Source organism: Peromyscus maniculatus, chromosome 3 (genome assembly GCF_049852395.1).
Source record: "Peromyscus maniculatus bairdii isolate BWxNUB_F1_BW_parent chromosome 3, HU_Pman_BW_mat_3.1, whole genome shotgun sequence".
Classification (NCBI taxonomy): domain Eukaryota; kingdom Metazoa; phylum Chordata; class Mammalia; order Rodentia; family Cricetidae; genus Peromyscus; species Peromyscus maniculatus.
This window is the reverse complement of record NC_134854.1, coordinates 114,705,335-114,730,131: the sequence shown is the minus strand read 5'-3', so window position 1 is coordinate 114,730,131 and position 24,797 is coordinate 114,705,335. Positions and strand designations below refer to the sequence as shown.

Genomic DNA, 24,797 nt, shown 5'->3' with positions numbered 1-24,797 from the left:
TTGTCACGGTCTCCACCCTTTAGCTCTGTATTTATTAGGAAACCTTTTTTCCTTTCTCACAGAGATAGAAATCTTTCTTCCAGACATGGCAAGTGTCAGGGTTCATGTCCTTCATTCAGTCTGAACGTTTGCCAAAAGAGGGATAAGCAAAGTATTGTGGCTGGAGGGGGGAGGTGAAGGAGCCAGAAAGGCTGCACATAACCGGATATGCTGACGTCTGGGTATATCAGGACAGAAACCCAGGAATTCCAGGGAGAAGTGGCCTGGAAGAAAGACGTTCCAGACGCCCACTGAAACGGGATGTCTCCTGAACTTCACATTTGTGCTTGGGCTCTAGGACAGGCTGTTGTCCAACCAGTTTGTCCACTGCCATGCATGCAGTTGCTGCTGAGGGAGGAGGGAGCCTATGGCCACACCTCCTGAGAACCCCTGCAGAAGTCACCCTCCACCTCAGCCCCTCCGGCACCTGCTTTCTCTGTGCTGGGAAAACTCCACCCCAGTTGTATTCTTCTAGCTGCCTGGCAGCCAGTAGGCTTTTAAAGGCAGCTCGGATGTCCCTTCCATGAGGAGGGCCTTCCTGACCCACCCCAGACCCTCTCTGATATAGCATTTATCACAATGTAAAAATGGGAGAGTTTATCCCAATTTACTTGATTTAGCTTGAAGTTCCATGAGGGTATAGGAATTTCTGCCTTTTAATTAAGGCGGACTATCCGTTAATGCCCAGAAACTTAAAACAATGCCTAGCAGTCAGTAGATTACCACTCCGTATTGTTAGATTGATGATGAGTAGGTGAACTGATGGATATATGTGGATTGATGAGTGAGTAGATGGATTGGTAGGAGGATGAGGGAAGAGGGGGCGGGAGAGTTTGGACACTTTACTGAGAACAGAATCGTGGGAAGCATTGGTCTTGGAGCTGGATAACACAGGTTCTAATCTATGTAAGCCTTAGCCAAGTTACTTCTGAGTTTGTGCCTACACTTCTGTATCTGACTTCCGGATCATATGATTGTCTCAGGGCCAGCAGACTTTGCTTCAGTTCTTACTGACTCAATCGAGCATAATAGGGTGTGTCTTTCTGCCTAGTATCGTTTACTTGCTTCTTTCCTCTAGGCATCCTACAGTCTAGTAAACATCTTTTTACTCAAAATACTGAATCACCTCCTGGGGATCTGGTAATGCCAAAGGTCTGTAAACTTGAATGAATGTTTGACCCATTGAAGACTGGTGGGATGTTTCATGTGAAGAGTTGATACTCTTGTTGGGCATGCAGGGAAGGTGAGTGGTGGAGCTAGTGAAGGAAGCCAAGCTCTTTTTCACGAAGCAGCTCCATTGGTGGTTTGAAATGATTAAGTTATCACAGCATCCGTGAGTGTGGGACTGATACACAAAGACGCAATTCACAACCAGATCTTAGTGGTCTTAGATTGCCCGTGCTTCATCTCTCTTCTTCTTGCACAGAAAATTGGATGGTGATAACTAATGAAGTCTGTTTTTCAGATGTATTTTATCTGAGACACCTGACTTTTGAGTCCGTGATACCTGTGGTTAGACACATAATTCCCACACTGGCAGTTATCTTCCATACTAAATAAAGTCTGAATCCTGGTCCAGGGTACTAACGACCAACTCTCTCTCTCTCTCTTTCTCTCTCTCTCTCTCTCTCTCTCTCTCTCTCTCTCTCTCTCTCTCTCTCTCTCTCTCTCTCTCTCTGTGTGTGTGTGTGTGTGTGTGAGATGTCTTGTTGTCCAGGCCAGAGTCTCATCGCTTGGCTCATGGGGAACACAGAGACTGAAGTCTGTTCTCTGCCTCTTAGTACTAAGAGATGGTCCAGCAGCTCTTTCTGTTTAACAGTGATTATCTTTGGGATTGTGAGTGTTTAGAGTGTTTTTCCTCCTTCTTACTTATCTTTAATTTGTGACTTCTTTCTACATTAATTGTATGTTAAGAAGAAGAAAAGAAAGCAGGAACTTTAAATTATGCTAAGTGTAATAAGCAGAAAAAAATTTCCCTCTTTCCTCTTTATTACTGTGAAGAAAGAGATGATTCTTTGTCTTTGGCATTATAGTCATGGGAGAATTTAAATACCTAGGGGCACATTTGTCAGTTGGGGAAAAGCTGTGGATACCTCTGGGTTATGTTAGCCTTTTGTCTTTAATAGAGGTTTACTTGCCAACCATTCCATTGGCTGCCTGAGGCATGGTCTTGGTGAATCCTCCTCTCAGTCTTTTGGTTTATAATGGGCCAAAGATGCTGTAAGCAGCTTGCTGTGATCCTAAACAAATGCAAGTAGCCTGAACCTGATCCTGCCTTGAACTCATGCCTGGAACCCATACCCCAGGGGAGGTGGGAGGCAGGAAAGCAGATGGCAGAGTTGCACACAGAGATGCTACTGTTGTGACTGATGTAGTCCTGCCTCTCAATGGGATGCTTCTACACACAAGATACCCAGATGAGTGACAGGTGGGCTGTAAGAGCTTCCAACGTGGCATTATTTTGGGTCGAAATAAATCCTCTTGGAAAAGTTCAAAAATGTTTATTGCCTAGATTTTTTGGACCATCATGCCTGTTGTTAGAACTCACAGTTTTTCAGACTGTGATCTAAGGGGCTTCTTTCCATCCAAGAGACTAGCTACAGAAGAGCATCCTCCAAGTGTGTTCAGAAGACTACTGCATGGTGAGCCACTGACATCTCTATGAAAATGCTCAGTCATGTGCCCTGATTGTCACAGGGATATGGCCGCTATTCCCCAAGTATCTCCTGTTACAATGTCTTGGCAACAAGATAAACAGTTTGCTATGACCACATTCATCATTTATGAGGCCTTTCATGATTAAGAGTTAACATGTGGGGACTGGAGAGATGACTCAGCAGTTAAGAACACTGACTGCTCTTCCAGAGGTCATGATTTCAATTCCCAGCACCCACATGACAGCTAACAACTGTCTGTAACTACAAGATCTGACACCCTCACACAGACATGCATACAGGCAGAACACCAATGCACATAAAATAAAAATTTAATAAAAAAAAAAAGTTTACGTGCGCACGTGCGTGCATGCGCATACTGTGAGTTATCTATCAGAAAAAATTGTTTTCTTTCTTTTCATCTTTCAAGTTATAAAGTACACAGTTACTATTTTGGCAGGTCTTAGGAATTACTTTAGAGGATCCAGGGAATATGATGATCTTCAGACTTGTGTCTTTGGAACCCCAGCATGAGAGAGAACCACAGACTTTCCTGGAGTTTAGAGAGGAGGTTGAGCATGAGAGAGGTTGGGCTTTCTGTCTCTTCCTGTAGCATCAATTTAGACAGCCCAATTTTATATATGAATATTCCCACATATAAGTTCTTTTACAAAAAAAAATCCCAATAAAAAGGAAAATGGGTAAAGGGGTGAGAAAAGGAGAACTTAATACTGCTTATAATCACTTCCAAGGCCAAACCTCTGCACCTGTCACAAATGTTGTCTAGAGAGGTAGAACCTTTGCCCTCACAAGTCACCCGCCAGTCCATTTATAATGAATTCCTCCGCTTCATGCTAGTCAGTTAATTGGCGTAAATCACCAGTCTTCATGCAGATGCTGTGGTTGCTGGTGGAAATGATTGAGATAGTTCAGGAAATGGCCTCCACCTAACAATATTGTATAACCTATAAAAGAGGAGGATGTGGATTCCATGCTACAGAACCAAATGAATCCGTCATCGCAGCTACGGTGAGGCATTTGCAGAGGTTATTTGGGGGCAAAGGCTGGGAAGGGAGGTGAACGCAGCATTTCCACTCTCTGAATCAGGGATGATTTCTTGGAAACCTGTCATTGACAAATCCAATTATGTAGAGGTAGAATGTCAACTCTGACAGAATGAAACCAATGCATTCTGTGTGTGTGTGTGTGTGTGTGTGTGTGTGTGTGTGTGTGTGTGTGTGTGCACTAAAGCATACACATATGTGTTTAATGAAATCCTGCTTTACTAGCTGGTTCTATGTTCATAAATGTGTGTTTTTAATAAAATCCAAATCTTATATTTTCATATCATATGTACATGCTTGCACATACACACTCCTGATTATGCTTCATTTCGATGAAATTATTTAATTAGTGTATTAAAAGAGAAAGCTGTTGACTGCCACTGTATTTTTCAAAAGTGACGAGAGAAACTGAGGAACCAGAGAGCCTCCTGGCTTTGCCTCTGTCTCACTGCTCCTTTCAAAGCACCTCAGACTTGGGTTTCCAACTTGTAAATGGAGATTATTAAATTAGCTTCTCCCGTGGTTGTCAGGGAATAGCTCAAAGGTTCCAGATTCTTTGCAAATAAAAATGCCTTGCCGTGGGAGCTCCAGTTAATTATAAATGAGGAGTAGAGGGCTGGCTCCTAGCAGAGAAGACAGATAAAACCCTTGTGGTTTTGATTTACTGGGTTTATTTGCTGTCCTTTTTCCTTTTTTTCTCCTTGACTTTGCTTTTTCTGAGTGATGTTGTTGTTGTTGTTGTGGAGTGAACAGCTAGTCCACGTGAAATCAAGTGTGTCTTCTGTAATATTTGTGTTTAGAGTTCACCAGGCCTTCTTTTGATTTCTCATTCCACCCTCCCTGTGGGGATTCCTTCCAAAAGGTTCCGAAGAAGGCATATAATAAACACTTAAAAAGATGAGCAATTCCCTAGCCTGGCCCTCAGGGAAATGAAAATCAAAGCCACAATTAGAGACCATGTCACATCCACTAGGGTGGCCACAGTCAGCAAGGTAGACCATTAATACATGTGGCAAAAGTTAGAGAATGTGTAACCTGCCTTCATTAGGAACTTCAAATTGTTTATATATTTTGGAATATAGTTTGACAGTTCCTCAAAATGATAAACATAAAATTACTGTGCAACGCAGTGATTCCATTGCTAAGTATATGCCCAAGAGAATTGATTGCATAGATCTATATTAAATCTTGAACCTCAACATTAAAATTAAAATTATTCAAAAAAATTGAGAGTTCAAATATCTATCAATCGATGAATGCAGAAATCGATACATCCCTACCCTGAAATATTCCTCAGTAATAAATAAAACCATTCAAGAGACTGATATATGCTACAGCATGGATGAACTATAACACGTGAAAGAAGCTAGTTTCAAAAGATTGTATTTTGCATGGTTCCTTTATATGAAATGTTCAAAACAGGCAAAACCAACAGAGACAGAAAGATTAGTGGTTGTCAGGGTATGTGAGCCTGGGCTATGAGAAGTTACTGTTCATGCTCATGGGTTCAGTGGGCATGTCTAAAATTAGTGGTGGTTGTGAAATTCTGACTATATTAAGAGCTAGTGAATTATATGCTTTAGAAGGGTAGGTTCTATGCTATGTGAATTATCTTAACAAAGCTGTTGTCACAAAATCCAGACACATGTGGCGATTAGAATTCCGGGTTCTTTCATTGCCTTTATAATGTGCTACAAAAAGATCAGCGTCCACGTGGACTAGCATGTTAAAGTTTGCCTCCTCCATTCTATTCTCTTTATTCTGTTGGTAAGAGAGAGAGAGAGATGTGTGTGTTGCCTGACTTTGTCATTCTCATTGCTACAATATTCAGAGAGGGATAAGTTAAAGAAGAGCTGGAAACCTTGAAGGAGATGCTCAGTTTGAGGAATCTGCATCCTTGACTGGCACTCCAGAATAACTGGGACACACAGCTGGAAGGAGGACCAAAGCCAGGCTTGGCAGCATACACTTGTAATTTCAGCGCTGGGGAGGTAGAGGGAGGCTGAGACAGGTGGATTCCTGGGGCTTGCTGGCCACTAGTCTAGCCTTTTTGGTGGACTCTAGGCCAACAAGAGACCCATCTCACAAACAAGCACCCAAAAGCACAAACCCCGCCCCCATCTCTCTCTGTCTCTCTAGGGGAAAAAAAAAAAGAATTCACATGTGAAGTTACACAAGATAACTACAAACAATGGTACATTTTGAGTTGAAGACTCTGAATCAGGGAGCTTCAATGGCATGAAATTATCTTCCTGTGAAGATCTTGGAGCCACGTTGGTTTTAGTGGAAAACTCTTCTTACTCCTAAAGAAAAAAAAATCAGCATCCAGGGTTTTTGTAACCTGGTTTGGTTTTATTATTGTTTTTCTGTTTTGCATGATTTAAGAACTTAAAAAAAAAAGGAACATGTCAGTGTTTGTTAAATCTGGTAATACTTCTGGTTAATATGTGGATTCTATATATTTAATGCTATAAATGTGGTCATGGTCCATATCTAGAGGTCTACATTATATATTATATATATATATATGCATATGTATGTGCGTCTGTTGGTCTGTGTGTGTGTGTGTGTGTGTGTGTGTGTGTGTGTGTGTGTGTGTGTGTGTGTGTGTATTTGAAAGTCGATTTGGAAGAAGAGGCTGGGTCTGTGCGTCAACATCATCAGCATGCTCATCTGGTAGTCCCTGATCCCCTAAGTGGTTTTCCTATGACTCGTGTGTTGTGTCCTTTATAAACCAGTGTTCTCTAGGTTGTAGCTGGTGAATGTGTTTATGGGTTGGAATCCAAAAGCTGGTGACTAGCAGCCTCTTGGAAAAAAACAAACAAACAAACAAAAAAAAAAAAAAACCGGCTTTTTAATTTTCCCTCTGACCGGCTGTGTTTGCTGCCCACAGGAAGATCTGCCTGCACTGCAAGTGTCCTCAGGAGGAGCACATGGTAACAGTGATGCCGCTGGAGATGGAGAAGACCATCAGCAAACTCATGTTTGACTTCCAGAGGAACTCGACCTCAGACGATGACTCGGGCTGTGCTTTGGAAGAGTACGCCTGGGTTCCCCCGGGGCTGAAGCCTGAGCAGGTAGCCGTCTTGCTGGGAGCCTTCCCATGCCTTTGGCTTTAAATGTTTGTCTTTTCGGTGCGTCCACACCCCAGCTTAGAAGGGAAGGATTGCTCTGCTAATTCAGGGTTGTTTGGCAGTCAATGAGTTAAAGCCATCCCCAGGCCTCAGTGGGGAATGGAGCTGAGCCTAGAATAATCCATCACTAATTCACTCTGGATTGTCCTTGTCAACTGTTTGTAGATTGTCTGGAAACATCTTAGAAATGTTAAATATTAGACTTTATGTTTGGGGGCGTGGGGAGAAGCTTCATAGTGTCAACATGAGTCGTCACATTCGGATTCTTTCTACAGGAAAATGAGGACTTGACTTCTCAGCAGTGTATGCTGTGTTTAAATATTAAACTTGACCTTACTTTATAAAGACATTGCTCTTCCCTAAGATATTCCTGGCACTGCACACAGGCTGTAAACATTACTGGCCTGGTGAGAGTATCTTTTGTCTTCGCTTCTTTCTGTTCTGCATTTTTCCCAGTGACACCCAGCCTTTGTCTTGCATTCCATGGTACTTGGTGCGTTTTCTCTTCCAGAAATCCGCAGTCGGCCTGGCAGCACATCTGTAAGCGGGACCCTCTTAGCATCTCCCTGATAATGACTTTCAGAGACAGCTAGAATCTGAAAAGTGCTAACTACTATTGTCTTCCCCTGAACCATTAAATTCTTGAGAGAGCTCTGTGTCTGGAGGAGTATTTAGAAGCTCAAACAGCATGACGTTGTGTGTCAGAAACTTAAAGTGTGATAATGCTTTCAGGAAAAGTACTTTGTAATTAAGACCCAAGAATCCACTAATATCCAGAGAAGTGGTTCTTCTACTGTCTCCCTGATTAGCCATTTTCCATTTCCTTTGTCCACTGCCCTACTTTCATTTCTGTTTCTGTGATAAAGTACTCGGAAGAAGAAAAAAAAGCAGCTCTGGCAAGTGAAGGTTTATTTTAGCTCACAATTCCTGCTCACATTGCAGAGACGTCTCTGAGGCAGAAGCTCGAGACAGCTAGTCATATCACATCGACAGTCAAGAGCAGAGAGAATGAATATGCACGTGCATGCTCAATTTCTCCACCCTTATGCAATTCAGGACTCTGCCTAGCAAGTGGTGCCTCCCTCGGTGGGTGGGCCGGGTGTTTCCACACCCATAAGCCTCCTTGAGGCATGCCCACTGGCCAACCCAATGCAGACAATTCCTCATTATGACTCTCTTCCCGGGTGATTCTAAATTGTATCAACTTGACAATTAATGCGATCCATCCATACTGATGTACCAAACTGGCATACAAAAACTGTCCTATAGGCATGGTTTGTCTAGCTAGAGAAATAGTGTATAAATGTGGGATTTTTTTTCATATATAAATTTATTTTTTTTTGCAATGCTAGAGGTAAAGCTAAGGGGCCTTGTATGCTCTAGGTAAATGCTATACCACTGAGATGTAACCCTAGCCCACAAGTTTATATTTCCAGGTGAAATATTTGAGGGTTTTAATTTGTATTCCTGTAGAAATACAATTGCATGGGGTTGAGCCCTGGCCATTCTCCAAAATCTGGCCTATGCAGGCCATCTCAGTTTCTACTATATCAACTTAATGTTCCTGTACTATTTCCCTATATGTTCTTCAACCTTGTGATCTCTCTTCTCATCACACATAGAAAAGAAAGTGTCTTGGATGAGAAGCAACCACAGAAATTTCCGTGAGAGTTGAAGGCTGGCCTTTCTTGGGATATTGGCAGAGCAACCAAAAAGCGCTTTCCCATAGCTTGTGGGCGAGATTCTTTTTTTTTATTCTGTCTAAAGATTGCACTGTTAAAGAATTAGTTTGAAAAGGAGGAGAGGATCAGAATTTACCTAGGTGCTTGGGTGGGGTGCTGCTGACGGAATGTCATCGACAGAGCTGTTACTCGGAGCAGTTAAGTTTGTACACCTGGGTAGATCTGGGAGCTTGTTTCGTTTTCCTGCTGACCTCATTTCCAGTAACTTCCTTGTAGCCCATCTTTGTTGTCCTTCACTTAAATGACATTGCTTGCTGTTGAATTAGGCCCCGAATGTTCCAATGTTCCCACTTAAGTAGGTTCTTCTCCAAGACCACTAACAATCTTCAGTGATGCTCAGATTCTAGGAGAACTTTATACTTGTGTTGATCCAAGAAAACAGACAGTTGCAGAAGTTAGGATCTTGATGACACGCAGCAATTCTCATTGCAGATGACTGTATTCTAATTGCGAGTGACTGTAGGTCACTTGACTCATTCAGCTGTCTTGTGGAAATACAAAATGGAAGTTTTTAAATATATTTTGAAAGAAAATGATGAACACTGTTAAACAAATGGTTGGAATTGTGTCAGTTGAAAGGGTGATTCCCATCTCTGGCAATGTTCTTCAGGTGGTTGTCTTTATTCCTGGCACTCATGAAACCTCTGGGATGCATATAACTAGAAAGGAAGATCGCTCCCCAGAGGCAGAATATCAGGGTATTTGAAGGGTTCTATATTTACCCAATAAAATATGAGTCTACTATTAAAAGTCTTTGAAGAAGTGATGTTGTATGATAGAAATGGGCTTCAGGTTTGCCATTTTGAGATCTTTTGAAGTTTATTATTTACAAAGATATTTATGGGTATAAAGGCTTTTAAAAAGCTGTCTGGTATGCACTTAGATTAGGAAAAATGTGATCCCTAAATGCCTTTCCTTACCAAAAGTTGTGCTGGTTAATATCATGATAGTTGTCTATGATTTGAGAGAAACTACTTTTCTATCAAGAGAAATTACAGTAAATATGAAAAATGCTTTGTGCTAGAGGCAAAATATTAAAGACTAATTAGGGTGGAGAGTAATGTACTTTAATTCTGGTTTGAAATCTTTCCTCTATGTGGTCATGAGGCTGATGGGATACCTTCAGGTAATGTTCTTTATTGCTCTTTCTCTTGAGTAATTCCTACAATTTAATAAAATGTGTGTGAAATTCACCTCACATTTAGAAAAGTATTCTTGAATATCGGCATTTAATTTTATAAAAATCCACTAGCTTCAAAATTGAACCTTCTTAAACTAGTGCAAAATTGGTAAATAGAAGGGCAGTCACATTGTGATTTCAAATGACTCAAAACTTGTTGGTGATAACTATTCAAATCCGCTGCTTCCACTCACACCATATTAAGGAGTCGTGGTCATTTGGAAAACCCTGGGGTAGCCAGCCGGGGAGCTGCCGTCTGCCCTTAGGACTGACTGCAGTCTGGTAGTCAGTTTCAAGGTTCCAGTTTTGGTTCAGACTCAGTTAATAATTGTAGCCATCTTCTATAAATGCTTCATGACAAGATTATAATTGATCGTTATAAGCGAGTTTAAATAAAGCAAATAGCAAGCAAGATTTCTCACTGTTGGAGTTTCTCGATGGGTAATTCTCATTTGAGGAAAAGTTCAATGTATTAAAGAACAGCTAGCATCATCCTTCACCTCTACCTACCAGATGCCAGGAGTGTCTCCCAGCTGTGACAACCAACTCCATCTTCAGCATTCCATTTCTAAAGAATGAAATAGCCACTGGGTGAAAGTGATGTTAAAAGTGTGGGGTCTGGACAGACGGCTCAGTGGCAAGGAGCGTTTGTTGCTCTTGCAGAGGTCCCAGATTCTATTCTCAGCATCCATCCACATCCCAGCTCATAACCATTCATAACTCCAGTGCCAGGGCATCTGATCTCCTCTTGTGACCGCTGCAGGCACCGGGCACACACATGGTACACACACACATACATATAGACAAAATACTCATACATACAAAATAAACATGTCATGTATCTATAGATAGACAGACAGATACTTGGAGTGTGTCTCACCAAGAATCTGGTCCAGTTAAGGCAAAAGAGGATGGCTCTAGTCAATACATATTCATTGAACACTCATGATACTTTGGCTCCTACATACCAACTGCTATCATGTAATATGGCCAGGTGCTGGGAGTGTACTAGGCCCACTTGGTAGAGTACTAAACCCACTGTGTTTGAGCCTGTCCCTGTCTTCTCCACTAAGTCCAATCCAGAACTGGAATCAGGGGAGCCTGCTGTGAGTGGCTCCCCAGTTTGGAAATAGCTTTCTTCCTCTTTTATGAAGGGAAGATTTATAGTCAAAAAAGAAAGAAAGAAGGAGGTGGAGAGGGGGCACAGTGGTGAAGAACTCTTGCTTCTCAATGATGAGGACCAGAGTCTGGGTCCCAGCACCCATGTCTGGTGGCTCAGGCACCTGCGACTCCAGCTCCAAGGGATCCAAAGTGGTCTCCTGTCCTCTGCAGTCCTCTGATTATAGTACATGTGTACCTGTACTCAGCATGTGCACACACACATAAGTAAACAGTAGAAGACAGACATTTTCTAAAAGAAAGTAGGAAACATCTAAAAACAGCCAATGAAAATCAGTTCCACCAAAGGGACAAAATTATATCCCAAACTTCTTAGTGTATTCAAGGATCTGTGTATAAAGAGAGGGGCTGCCCTTTTGTGTTGGTTTGGATAAAAATGTGTGATGATATTCTCTACCTTCCCTGATAGGACTTTTTCCTTCCTTGTATTGTGAACATTTTTTTTTTGTATCAATTTACTTCAAAGCAAATTCTCTTCTGTAGTAATTAGGTTTCCCATTGTCTAATCTGAAGTGTCACCCATCACTAGGAGGCTGAAACATTTGGAAGTTATATGGGGTCGGGGGAGCTTTAGAGTTAATTCTCTGAAGGACTGGCAGACTACCGGTACAAAGTCCCAAACAGCCTGAAAATAGCCAGATGACCCAGGACAAAGGAGAATGGCCACCCCTGACATCAGGAGCCCAGGGTTGATTGGACCACTGCTTTCTTGTTAGTTTACATCTGAATGGCTTACAACAGCAGTAACCAACTGCGTGGGTCTGGTAAACATCCCTGCTCCTCTCTAAGAACAACCCCTAAGAGGAGTGGCCCATACAAGCTTCTCTAAGGTGTTTGTTCACTGTGACAAACTGCCCTCCTGTGAGGTTGTAACTGTGTGTTCTCAGGTGAAGTCTTCCTTAGATAGGCATGGCGGTTTGTTTGTATTATTTCATCCTTCGGCTGCCCTTTGAAAATCTGAATGGACCCTCAGCTTCCTTCTATCTCCTGAATGTCTTTTTCATTGACATTTTGGATATCCCTTGTGTCCTTGACAGAGTCTCACCTATAAATATCCCAAATCCTTAGTCTCCAAAAGTTAGTAATCTTCCCTTGACCTTAACTTTGTCCTAGTGCATAGAGTAGAAAGTCGGTTATTTTTTCCAGCTCGTTCCACATTCTCTTTAGACTATCCGAGCAAGAATGAAAAACAGATGCCAGGAGTAATTGCCCATTTTTTGACTTTTGAAGCACTCTTCCAACAAAAAATAAAACACCAAGTACTTCCCAGAGATGAAGTGAGTGAGTTGGTTTTGACCTTCATGAAATTATCTCTATTGAAAGATTGTAAATCCTTTTTGTTCCCATTTTCATGCTCATTGCTTATGCATTAAGCATTGGATTAAATGAAGGCCCTCAGAGACATTTTTGACCAGTCTGTGATTCAAGATCTGGTCCCCAGTTATGAACTTGGTAACAAAATCTTGCAATTTTCATAATGTGTATCAAACTCATAGTTAGGTATTTATTAGTATCATGATTGGCTTAATATTTCGCTCCCCTCGCTTGGCTTCAACTCTTGGGTGAGCAGAGATCTTGCCTGCTTGGTTCTTTAGGGACCCACCCCAACACCAGCCTACAGCACGGTTCCTGATAGACCATAGGCACCAAGTGAGAAGTGAAGAGTCAGGCCACCAAGTGTTCCCCGCAGAAGGAAAATGATCATGGAGTCGTCACATCAAAAAGATGACATTTGTTTTGTTCTGTTTTCCCTAAATGAGAGATTGTTCCTTATCTCCGGCTTCCACCCCCTGTGCTTCCCATGAATCCGTGCACTCTAAGCGGATTTCCTAGCCATCTTCATCACATTAAGCGTTTGTTAGGCTACACAAAGGCAGGAGAGGAGAACACTCTGGGCGACCTCTACTCTAGTGCAGACCTGAATCAGCACTGCCGGCTCCAAGATCGGGGTCTGGAGCGGTGGGGGAGGAGCCAAGGGCTGGCAGCGGATCGCTGTTTCCCAACCAAGGCACCGTCTGTGTCTGAGTCAAAGTCTCTGGAGCTGCAAAGCCATGGCCTGCAAACCCAGCAGCCCATCCCAGGAGGGGGTCTAGCCTCTGAAGTCAGGCCCATCTGGACTACTGACAGGTCACTTTCTGACCTCAGAAAAGTAGTTCAGCTCCCAGGAGCCTCTGCCCCTCTTGAGGAGGACAGTGACAATGGCAATGCTATTTGGCTTTCAGTACAGGCTTGTGTGCTCACCACCATTCTTTGCGGGCCTGTGTACATGTGTGCATATGTTCATGTATGTGGGTGCACATGTGCGTGGAGGTCAAAGGACAACCTTGGGGGTCAGTCCTCAGATGTAATCCACTGTGTCTTTTGGGTTTGTTTCCTTTTGTTTTACAGTCTCTTGCTAGCCTGGAGCTTGTTAAGTAGGCTGGGCTGGCTGAGCAGCAACCCCTGGGGATCCACCTGTCTCTGCTTTCCCATTGCTCAGTTCTAAGCACCTGCCACCATACCGACCGACCACTATACGCCTTCTCACAGCGTGTTTTGGGATTTGAACTTGGGTCCTCATGCTTGCAAAACAAGCACTTCACTGATGGAGCTGTCTCTCTAGACTTTACCACCGTTTAAACAGTATTACATTTTGGGTTTTTGCACAAGTATCTATTAAATGTTGAGCATAGTCCCCAGCCATCCTCTCTTTTCTTGCCTTTCCCTCATCCTGATAGTTCTCTTTGTCTCCTGGACTGTTTTACTTCTGTTCTCCTGTCTTATGATTTTATGCACCTATATAAAACCTAGGAACCATAAATGAGAGAAAGCATAATAGTTGTCTTCTGGGGGCTGGTTTAATTTTATTATCTCTAGTTCCAACCATCTTCCTGCAAATGACATAACTTTATTGTTCTTTATGGCTAAAAGAATTCCATTTTGTATATATAATGTACCCCATTTTCTTTATCTGTTCCTCTGCTGTAGGATAAATAGGTTGACTCCATAACACAGTGATTACAAACAGTGCAAGGATCTCTGTGCTGTGCTGACCTGGAGTCCTTTGCAAGTCACCGCCATTTTTTAGCAACCTCATTTTGTCTCCATTGTAGAAGTGAGTAAACCAAGGCTCAGAAGTTAGATAACTTGCAGATAGCCAGACCCTGGAATGTAGCTAGAGTGGAACCAACCTGTTCAGACTTGCTGGTTCCAGGACTAGCCTGGCTCTGAATGCAGACTTCTGAACATAGACATTGCTCAATCAAATAGTTGCTTCTTTGCCGCCCTTCTTGGAAGATGGTATCGACTAAATGACTACTCCTGCTCTGAGTTGGAGGCAAAAGTAATGTTAGGCTGTCCAGGAAAGAGGAAAGTTAGATGGGGGTGTAGGAGAGGGAATAGCATGGATTTTATAGGAAGCCTGGGTTCCAGGTTCTTCTCAGCTTTCTCAGAAGCTGTGTAGCTCAGCGTCCCTCTGGAGTATACCACAAGCCTGACTCACAAGGGCTTTAATGGAAAACCTTCAAGTCCTCCCAGCACAGGACTCTCCTCAGATGCTCTGTCTGAGGTTAGGTTGAAAATACTGATGCCATCAGACTGAGGTCATCTAGCGCTGCAAGAATGGATTCTTTCTCTCTAGTCATTTAGAGAATAAAAGGGCAGGAAAAGCAAGGTCTCAGCACTCCGCCAGATTTTACTGAAAGCAGAAGTAAAAGCGTGTGTGCATGCACACACACACACACACACACACACACACACACACACACACACACACACAAGTTCACCAAGAGACATGCTCCCCAAGGTGAAGAGATGACCCAGAGCTGATGTCTGCATCTGCTTGAAGGGTCAGGATTGTTGTGTTTTGTTTTTGCTTTGTTTTGTTTTATGTTTGGGAATTAGATGAATTCTCTTTCTCCTTCGGAATAGGGAGCCCACCAAGTCTTTGTTCTGGAGGAGAAGAGTCAGAAAGCTGGCCATCTTATTAAATGTTTAAGTATATTAATCTACCTTAAAGCCTCTTTTCCCTGATTACCTGCCAGGGATCCATTTGTCTCCTGTGACTGTACAACTTAATGCTAATCACCTTTTCTGACCCCCACTCTGCCTCAGCTGCTTGGACAAGGACCCAAGCAGAGCCACCTGAGTCTGGATTATCTGGTGCCTCAAGCAATTTTTCAGGACCATCTACTTAAGAAATGGAAATTGCCATACACCTTTCTTGGTGCTTATGGTCTTGGCTTCACATCCTTGAAGCCTAGAGAAACCAGTCCCTGGAGCATTCCCAGAAGGCTACTAGGAAATCTTCCCATCAAGAAGAGTATTTACATACCTTTCTGGGTGGAGAGAAAATCAACAGGTCAGCGGGAGGCATCTGAACTGGTCCCATATTTACCGGTGACACCTGTGTCGCTAATGGCTGGGCAGTGAGCTCCTTGGGACCTTTTCACTCAGTTTTTCTCCCTACTGAATGTGTAAAGAATATGTGGAAGCATATGCTAGAAAATAATATAGAAAAGGAGTAGCTGTCAGGCTTTTTGCTTATTAATGTATTTCTTCAGCAGATATTTATTGTGTGTTAACTATATCTCAGCCATTGTTTAGTCACTGTGGATAAAACAGTTAAAAAGATAAAGTCCCTACCATACTATAGCTGTAAGGATGATGAAGGGAAATTAAGAAACACATATATGATCAAAATAACTCCAGATTATTCATTTTTGAGAAAGTGTGGTAATATTCATAATCATGAATATAGCGTTGGACAATGCCGCATGTTACACACCGTGTATCTCATTCAAACTATATAAGACTGGGTACTGATTCCACTGTTGTGAATATGACCCTGAAGAACAACTGTCACATGCTAGATTCGTAGCAGATGAATACTTACCCTATCGCCGCCCTGCTTTCTAAAATATGAACCTGCTATAAGGAGACCTACATTTTCTTCTTCACCACTAGAAGCTCAAAGCCCAATAATTTCAGGTGCATGTTTACCACCACCAACAACCTGATGTTGCATGAACAAACCGTGGTACTTAATCCCCCCCTTATAAATGTTGGGATTCAGAGATGATCAGCAAATAGATCAAGAAGCTGGCAGGCCCAGAGCAGGATCTGCAGTCTCTATCTGTCTCATTCCAGGGGCCACTGGCCTTCCCTCCTCCACTCTGCCTCTCCCTGGGTGCTACACCCAGGATATCAGATACAGTGAAAGAGTAGAGGGGTCTGTTTCCCTCAGCTGTGGGCCAGAAATTTCCCCTGGTGTTGCGTTGGCCTTGGTGACTAAAGAATTTCCCTGTCAGTACAGGAAGCAGCACTGCCCTGCCTTCCAAGACTCGTCCCTGCTGTCAACTTCTTGTTTATCTTTGGCTCTTCACTCATCCCATCCTTACTCCATTCCGGCTCTCCTGTTCCTGGTACAGTGTCATACATCTGGGCATCAGCAGTGATAACTCATTCATCTAGGGCACACATGCTGAGGGCCAGCCACCCTCCCAACACTTTGCTAGAGGAAGGCATGGGCAAAGACACAGTGTCTCTACCCTGATGCAGGGGACAGTCCACTAGACAGTACAGACGGATCGGACCTGTGTGAAAAACTGTCCTTAGACTTGCCATCTGTTTCCAGAATGGTGTTTTCTTCTCCTAATCCAGCAGCACGTTCTGAGCTCCAGATGAAATTCCATGGCTGCGGTGAGCTGCAGGCTTCTGCAGCTGAATGGGTAGATTCTGTATCCCCAAAGCTGGAGTTCCCTCTTAGGCTTCACTGCCATGCACCCTAATGTTTTCCATGCGATTCGAGAGGTGAGTGGGCAAGGGAGGCCTCCAAGCAATCTCCTCCGTGCTTCTCCGGAAATTAGTCACATGAACAGTGTGTGTTTATCTTGGCGCGAGAGAGGCCCTTGATGTCATTGGATGGAGATGGGAAATATGCATGTATGTGCAGCATTCAATACAACAGGCTGTTAATAAACTTGTTTTCAACAGAGTCGTCAGGGCTGGGGCTAGAACCTGGGTTTCCAGGCCTAGGAGCCTCTGCCAGATGAAGTCAGCAACGATGTGGCCAGATTCCGCCAGCAGGGACTTGTCAAGGCTCATGTAGAGAATGTGAGGCCCAGGGGATCCAAGAAGCATTTGCAAGGGCAGGATGGAGCCTGCTGTTAGAGTTCTCACTCTCAACACAAATAGCTCTAGCCTTCTCCCAGAATATGTCCTCAGGTGCTAAAGAGTGGGTGTGGGCCCCTGGAGTTGGACTTCCTATGTGAATTTACAGCGGCACACAGTCTTTGCTAACTGGGCAGTCTATCCTGTCTGCTTGGGTGAGAGTTGTCTTAGTCTCAAGGTGATCTGCTCAGTCTTAGGGCTTGTGGGATATTCTTAGTAACAGTGGGATGGCTAGATGAATTTACCATCAAATCATTAGATAGCTAACTTCCTTCCTCATCTTTCGGGGTCTTGCTGTTGTTGTTTTTTTGTTTGTTCGATTGGTTGGTTTTTTGGTTGTTTTGTTTTGTTTTGTTTTCAGACAGGATTTCTCTGCATAGCCCTGGCTGTCCTGGAACTTACTTTGTAGACCAGGCTGGCCTCAAACTCAGGAATCATCCTGCTTCTTCCTTTGGAGTGCTGGGATTAAAGACTTGCACCACCACTGCCCGACCCTTCCTCATCTTTCTAACTGTTTGCCTATCCATCTATTCATCCACTCTCGCATTTAACTATTTATTCCTCCAGTAGTTTATTAAGTACACATCATGTTCGAGCCATTAGCCTAGGCGGTTCCTTTCCAGATGCAGTGTTACGCTGCCGCCCCCCCCCCCCCCCGAGTCTTCTGATTTTACTTTATGTACCATAGTGAATTGCTACCTCACAGGGAGAGAGAGAGGGCTCCTGCTCATGGAAGATCCACACTGTCTTTAATCTTTGGTCTTATCTTCTGTGGTTTCTAACTTTGAAGTGCCTGTCCTTCCGGGCTGAGCTGGGATCCCTCTAGGCTCATAGCTTTGATGTTTGTTTGCTCTGTGTTCAAATCCTGACTCTGCTACTGTCTTACATTGGCTAATTTACCTTCATAGACTTTTAACTCATCTTTGGAAAGTAAGAATACCATCACCTAACTATAGCACAGTTATGAGGATTCAGAGAGACAATGTCTTACGGACTGATGCTTTTAAAATGACTGCTGTCTCCAACAGTAAAAAGTAGGAAATCACTTAGATGTCTGTCAACAAATGACCGGATAAACAAGTGTTACATTTGTAGAAGATACTACTGTTTGCAATAAGAGGGAGCAAAACTTTGATATATAAAGCAGTGTGAATGGATCTCTTATCATTATGCCAAAATAAAGAGACAAAAAGGTACATGCAGCGTGATCCTATACCTCTAAAACTCTGGATAATGTAAATTTACAGTGACAGCAGACAGTGGTCACTTGTGGGTCAGCTGGTTTGGGAAGTAGATGGAGAAAAGAAAGAAAACAAAAAGTCCAACCTTCTCGAGGTGACAGGTGGGTTTGCCGTCTTGGATATGCTAATACTAGTAGAGGGTGTACCTATGTCAATCAAATTGTATCTGTACTTTAAATGTGTATAGTTTGTTATATGTCAAATACCCTGCAAGTGAGGAGAAACTGCTTTTCAGCAAACAGGAAGGCATACCAGTGGAGTCTTCCTAAGGTTCAATAACTTGCCTTGGGAAGTAATTGAGCCTTCTGGCCAATGACTGTCAGATGACCCACTCAATATTAATTATGCACAATAAAAAGAGGAATCGAAGGCAGAGATTCAACAAAATCCAAATGAATGGGACCAGAAACTCAGTTCCACAACCTTGCTTATGTCATCATCTGTAAATTCCCAAGGGTAGCATGTAATATGTAGTTACCGCTCAGTTAACTAATGGTTCTAGCTGTTATGGGATGGAAGTTAGGGAGATTAAGACAGATCTGGCTCGGGAAAGCTGATTATTCTAGTAGTTTCTCAAGCAAAAGAGTGAATCCATAGCCTAGGCATCTGAGTGGGGTCGGGTCTGCCACACTATAGGTATTCAATCCGTGCATTGTACAAAGGTGCCTGGGTGAAGGAGCTATGGGAAACTGATACTCACTTGGGCTGTGGTGGCTTCGGGAAGAAGTGCATTATTTAACAGATGACACCTCACAGCTTTACCTAACTGTGATGCAGGGCTCCTTCTGCCTTCACTGGGCGTTTCCTTTTTCTCACTTGTAGTTGGGAGGCTCTATATCTCAACCTTACGTAAGAGCCTAGCAGGAGCTTAGAACATTGACTTCCCTACCACCTTGGGGTCCCTGGGAAACTCATTTTCAGCACTGGCCAAAGAATCCTACAGAGAGAGAGAGAGATATTGAGATATGAAGTCCCCATCCTTACTGGTATCTCTCAAGGAGTTCATGATTTCTTTCAGAATTGATAGCTTAGACTGAACACATAAGGCCATTTTTAGTCTCTGTCTCATGTTCCATCTTTCGGCAAAATGTTGTAGGCATCACAGCCCAGAACAGAGAGGCATTCAAGGAAGGACCTGAATGCCTACCAGTTAATTTCCCCAACCATCTAGCAGCTCTGTGGGGTTTTTTGTTTGGCTTTTTTTTTTTTTTTTTTTTTTGAGGGATCAAACAATGTGGGTCAATTTGGGGTTAGGCTACACAGGGCTTTGAAACCTCCATCTCCTCCTGGATGCCATTACTGTGTGTGTCCAGTCAAGAGTCCATCTTGATGATGGATGGGCTGTAAGAAACTGCTCTGCTGAGATCCAGCCATTGGGCAGTCCTTCTGAAACAGGTCGGCTGTAAAACACAGTTTCCGACTAGCCACACTGGGAGCCTCCCACAGTTCTGCCGCTCTTGCTCTGCACAGGATTTATGATTCAAGGAAGTTAGTTCTTCCTTTCTAATCTATAAAATGAAATGAGTAAGGAGTCTTGCTTAATGGAATAACTAACTGATAGCTGACATTTCAAGGACCACTAGAATTATTATTGCTTGGAAAGTCGTCAGCAGTTGATATGAAAACATTTTTCTAGACAAGGCCTAACTGAGGAAATAAAACTAAGATTAAACTCTCAAATTCTTGTCCAGAGGTAGCAGAGCAAGAACAATAGAATTCAAGGATGTAAGTAGGGCAGAAACTACGTAGCCCAAGCCTTGCATCTGACAGTCAAGATAGCCTCCAAGAAAGTACAAAACATGCTGTCTGGCCGTCAGAGGTAAGGGACAGATAACTCACGCTGCCACTCTTCTGGTGACATCAGGGGAAAGTCTCCCAGTTTTCAATGGCCACTTGCACTGGGAGGATATGAAATAGATTCCTCCTATTTGTTGTAAAGCAAGAATAAACAAGGCCGTGGTTCCCGTTCAGAACACAACAGTGGTAAGAGAGCATGAGAAATAATTACCGCTGTCACAGCATGTTCCATAACCGTGGTGACGTTTGTCCTTTTGACAAACCAGGGCCACAAAGAGACATCTTACAGTGGTTATAGATGTGTATCTCTGTGTATTCCAGCTTTTCCTCTGTGGAGCTATTTTTGGGATGCTTGAAAGTTTATGATTACATTACATATTAAACAGATTGTTACTCCTGTTTTGGAACAACTGTGCTTTTTTCTTTTTCTTTTTTGGCAGTAGTAAAGATTGAACCCAGGGCCTCAGGCATGCGAGGCAAACTCTCTTCCAATGAGCTACGGCCTTCATTATTATTATTATTATTATTATTATTATTATTATTATTATTATTAGTTTTTGCATTTAACTTATTTTAACATAATTTTTTTTTATTTTTTTATTTTTCAAGACAGGGTTTCTTTGTGTAGCTTTGGCTGTCCTGAAACTCACTTTGTAGACCAGGCTGGCTTTGAACTCACAGTGATCCACCTACCTCTGCCTCCCAAGTTCTAGGATTAAAAGTGTATACCACTGCTGCCCAGCCATAAAAATAATTTTTATAATTTAAAAAGTATTTATGGACACATTCATTAGGAATTCTTCCTGAATGCTGGCAGCTACTTCAAAGTAATTGGCAAGTTGATTACTTTTAGTTTTTTAATGGCCAAAGATCTCCTAATTAGTATGACATTCTTTTTTATGTACCCCAGTTATATTTGCTTCAATTCTCTTTTGCACAGTGCTAACACAGCAACCATCTTTCCTTTGGTGAAAATTATAAGACTACACTTCATTGATCCTTCATTTCCTATCTCTTAAATGAAACTCCATAGGTACTGCATTATGATTTCAAATGAAATCTGGATACTTATCATTCAAATGTTGATAGGCATTATATATTTTTATTTATTGTGATAATGTACATAATAAGTGCTTCCAGCTTATTTTGTCTTTTCCCACACCCCCACCCCTTTATTTTCTTGACTTTTTTTTTTTGAGGTCTTCCCATGTTTCTCATTTCCTTTGCCTGACACAGAACTGTAATATGTATTTGTATTCTTGACATGACTATCCCACGGTTGTTGATGTCCAGCCGTAATGGGTTCCTTGCTACTTGTTCTAGTCTGAGCTCCTGTGAAAGAATCCTGGCTGTGCAATATATAAAATGGAAGTTCATTCGCTTTCAGTTGATACCTCACGTATTGCTACCACGCCACAGTGGCGTGGTGTTCATTGCTACCACACCACAGTGCCGTGGTGTTCTGCACTTGATGACGAGTTCACCGTTTCCAGTGGGCTTTTGACTTCTGTCTGTTTTCTTGGAGCCTGGCAACTTCAGGATGTTGACACTGACTGGCATCCAGTGGGGGATTTTTTTTTTTTTTTTTTTTTTTTTGCTGCCTCCTCACATGACAGAAGGCAAGAGAAGGGATGAACACAGTAGTCCCGAGTGGCAAGAGAACAGAGGAGAGCGGTCTCTCTCCTCAGCCTGTCTTAAAGCAGCATTAATCAGGGCCTGAGCACCTCCCACCAGCTCTGCCGCCATCATTGTTCCCTTGGATACTATGTTTCCTATGCATCAATCTGGAGGCAACCCTGTTCTACAGTGTCGCCTTTGAAGTACTCAAACCCCTTCAACGCCCGCACCTTCGCACCTGCTGCACTTAGTGATGGCTGCGTCCTTACTTATTTTACCAGCTATCCTGCTATTCAGAATGCTTGTTTCCAGGTGTGATGGTGACCTTATGACCCTGACTGTGAAGACGTTTTTTCTCCCATCTTAAGTACCCCAAATCTCAATATGCCTCTGAACAGCCTCACTTGGTTTGAGTATGTATTTGCTCAAGCCTGTGCCTGATGCAGTTCTGGACAGTTTTTCTCTGCTCACCCACTCTCTAGCTCTTTCTCTGTTTTTTGAATCACAGTTTCAGTATGTAACCAAGACTGAATTCAATCTTGCAATCCTCCTGCCTCTGCTTCTCCAGTGTTGAGATTACAGGTGTGCACCACCAAACCCAGTGTTAGTTTCTCTTAACATTTGGAGGGAGAGGGGCAGGTAGACAGACAGACAGACAGACAGATAGACAGACAGACAGACAGACAGACAGACAGACAGACAGACAGACAGATAGATAGATAGATAGATAGATGGATGAGGGAGAGAAAGGGAGAAAGAACCTGTGTCCGTGTAACCAGTGTCTGTGGACATGTACCCCATGCATGTGTGGGTACCTGCAGAGGCCAGAAGAAGGCGTTAGATTCCCTGGATCTGGGATTACAAGTGGTTGTGAGCCGCCCAGTGTGGGTGCTAACAACCAAAGTCAGTCTTCCAAAAGAGCAGCAAGTGCTGTTAACCACCCAGCCATCTTTCCAACTCTTTGCTCCCCTTGTTGGACACAGATTAAAAACTGATTCTCAGACTTTCCCTTCATGGATCTCCTTCCTTTAAAAAAAAAAAAAAAATGAGAAGACATGAAAAGTGTGATTGAAGTTTTTTGTTTTCCTTTCTTACCTATTTCCTAACAGTGTCCAAACAGGGTTTAGGAGAACTTTCAGTGAAGTAGCTACGAAGTTAAAGAGTGCTGCAGGGAAGGAGCGGGGAGGGGGGAAGGGAGGGGTGTGGAGGGAGGGGGTAATGGTGAGGCAACACCAGAGGGCACTGCTTGTCCCATCAAGGGCCTAGTGGGCCACAGGGGGAGCAAGGTTTGAGGTGAGAAGTGGGGCCTGCTGGGGTGCTCAGAGCCTCCCTCCCCGAGAGCCACCCCTCCTGAGTGACCCTTGTTTATCTTGAGTGTCCTTTGCCTTGTTGACCTCAGCATCAGGTTGCTTCTCATGCATTCCTCGAGCAATAGGAAGAAGATCCTGAGCTGTAACGGGAATTCTGTGATAGTGAAATGTAGCATCCATGGCCCTAGAGTAGGATGTTCCAGAGAGAGAAGTGACCCAGTATCCACAGCAGCTCGTCTCCATGGAGACACAGCAGGCACCACTGAGTCCTCCCATCCTCTCGTTGCAGTTCTCCTGCCTGTGATAGTCCGTTGTCTTAGTGAAAACAGGAGGAAAGTTGTGTGTAGTGCTTAAATGTCAGTGGGGATGTATTGTCTGACTCATCTTTTTCCCCTACTGATTCTTCACCATAATTCCAGAGAAGTGTTACCGAAAGAGAACATTTGGTCCCAACCTGTAATGAAAACCACTCTCAAATTGTCAAATTTGTTGAGACACAGTGGAGAACAGTGGAATTGGGGGCTGGGGAGGGAGAAGGGAGTTATTCAGTGGGTGTGGGGTTTCTGTGTGGGAGATGAATGATTCTGGCGACGATGGCGTGGGAATGATTGGACAGCAGTATTGAGGTACTTCATACCATTGAACTGTGCACTTTAACATAGAAGCTGGTAACTTTTGTTATGTGCATTTTACCGCAAGATAAATAAATGTGAAATTGAAGTGAAATAACACAACAGATAAAATCACTGTGAAGAATTGAATCAGTCACCTCAAAGATCCCATGATTTCTGTTGGGAATGAACCAGGACACATAAACTTCTCTCCCTGTGATTCCAGTGGAGAACTTTTGTCAAGTCCAAGTTGGTATACATATTCTTCATAGCAAGATATATATGCACACTTCCAAAATATACATATAACCAAACCCACATACTTAATTTCCATCTTTGGAATTCAAGGTTTCACGATTAGGACTCTAAGCTGCTCTGTTTCCTATTCATGGTTTGAGCAAGAATTGTAAGCTCAAAGAATGAATGGTGACTACATTGCTTATAATCCATCAAATATACAGGGCAGAGTATAATCCTGACACACCCATGGAGATAATGAGAAGAATGAGCTTTGAAATCAGTGTAGATTTAAATCCTGGATCCACCTTTACTCTAGAACATGGCAGACAGCATGTGGTTTAATTGAGCCTTGTTATTTATGATCCCATAGTCACAAATTTGCCTCCTCACCAACATATCTTCGCAATCCTCAAATCAGCATACGTAGTATTTTCATGACCATTAACAGACATACATGGAGAGACAAAAACCAAGGTAATATTTGGCCTTCACACCATACTTGAGATCATACCACATAGTCTGATTAGTATTACATTTTCACATTTGGTGCTGTTTGCTGGTGCTTTCACTGTTCAAAGCAGTGTCAACAGTTGTGATGTACCTCTTTTTCCCAAGGGCAGGAGGGCCGCTGTTTATTTTATGGAGAAAATATATATATATATAGATACTCTAGTCATGTATGCCTTGAGTTCAGTGGGTTAGTGAATCCATGATACATATTTTTCAAGTGGTCTGAGGCAGAAATCCCCACGAACCAGGGTAATGGACCAATCAGGGGATGACACGTCAGCAGAAGGTTGTGGGATGCTGGCTTCTCCCGCTGCTCATTCATTCAGCAT

The 24,797-nt window shown here is 42.9% G+C and overlaps 1 protein-coding gene across 5 annotated transcripts in view; it reads left to right on the top strand.

Moving 5' to 3' along the window:
* Positions 1-24,797, top strand: part of Prickle2 (prickle planar cell polarity protein 2) — a 344,355-nt gene that overhangs the window by 248,575 nt on the left and 70,983 nt on the right. For all 5 annotated transcript variants that reach the window (XM_006972556.4, XM_015989098.3, XM_015989108.3 and 2 more), the window contains one exon: positions 6,651-6,834. In XM_006972556.4, the coding sequence (XP_006972618.1) occupies positions 6,651-6,834 (184 nt within the window). The remainder of the gene's footprint in view (positions 1-6,650; positions 6,835-24,797) is intronic.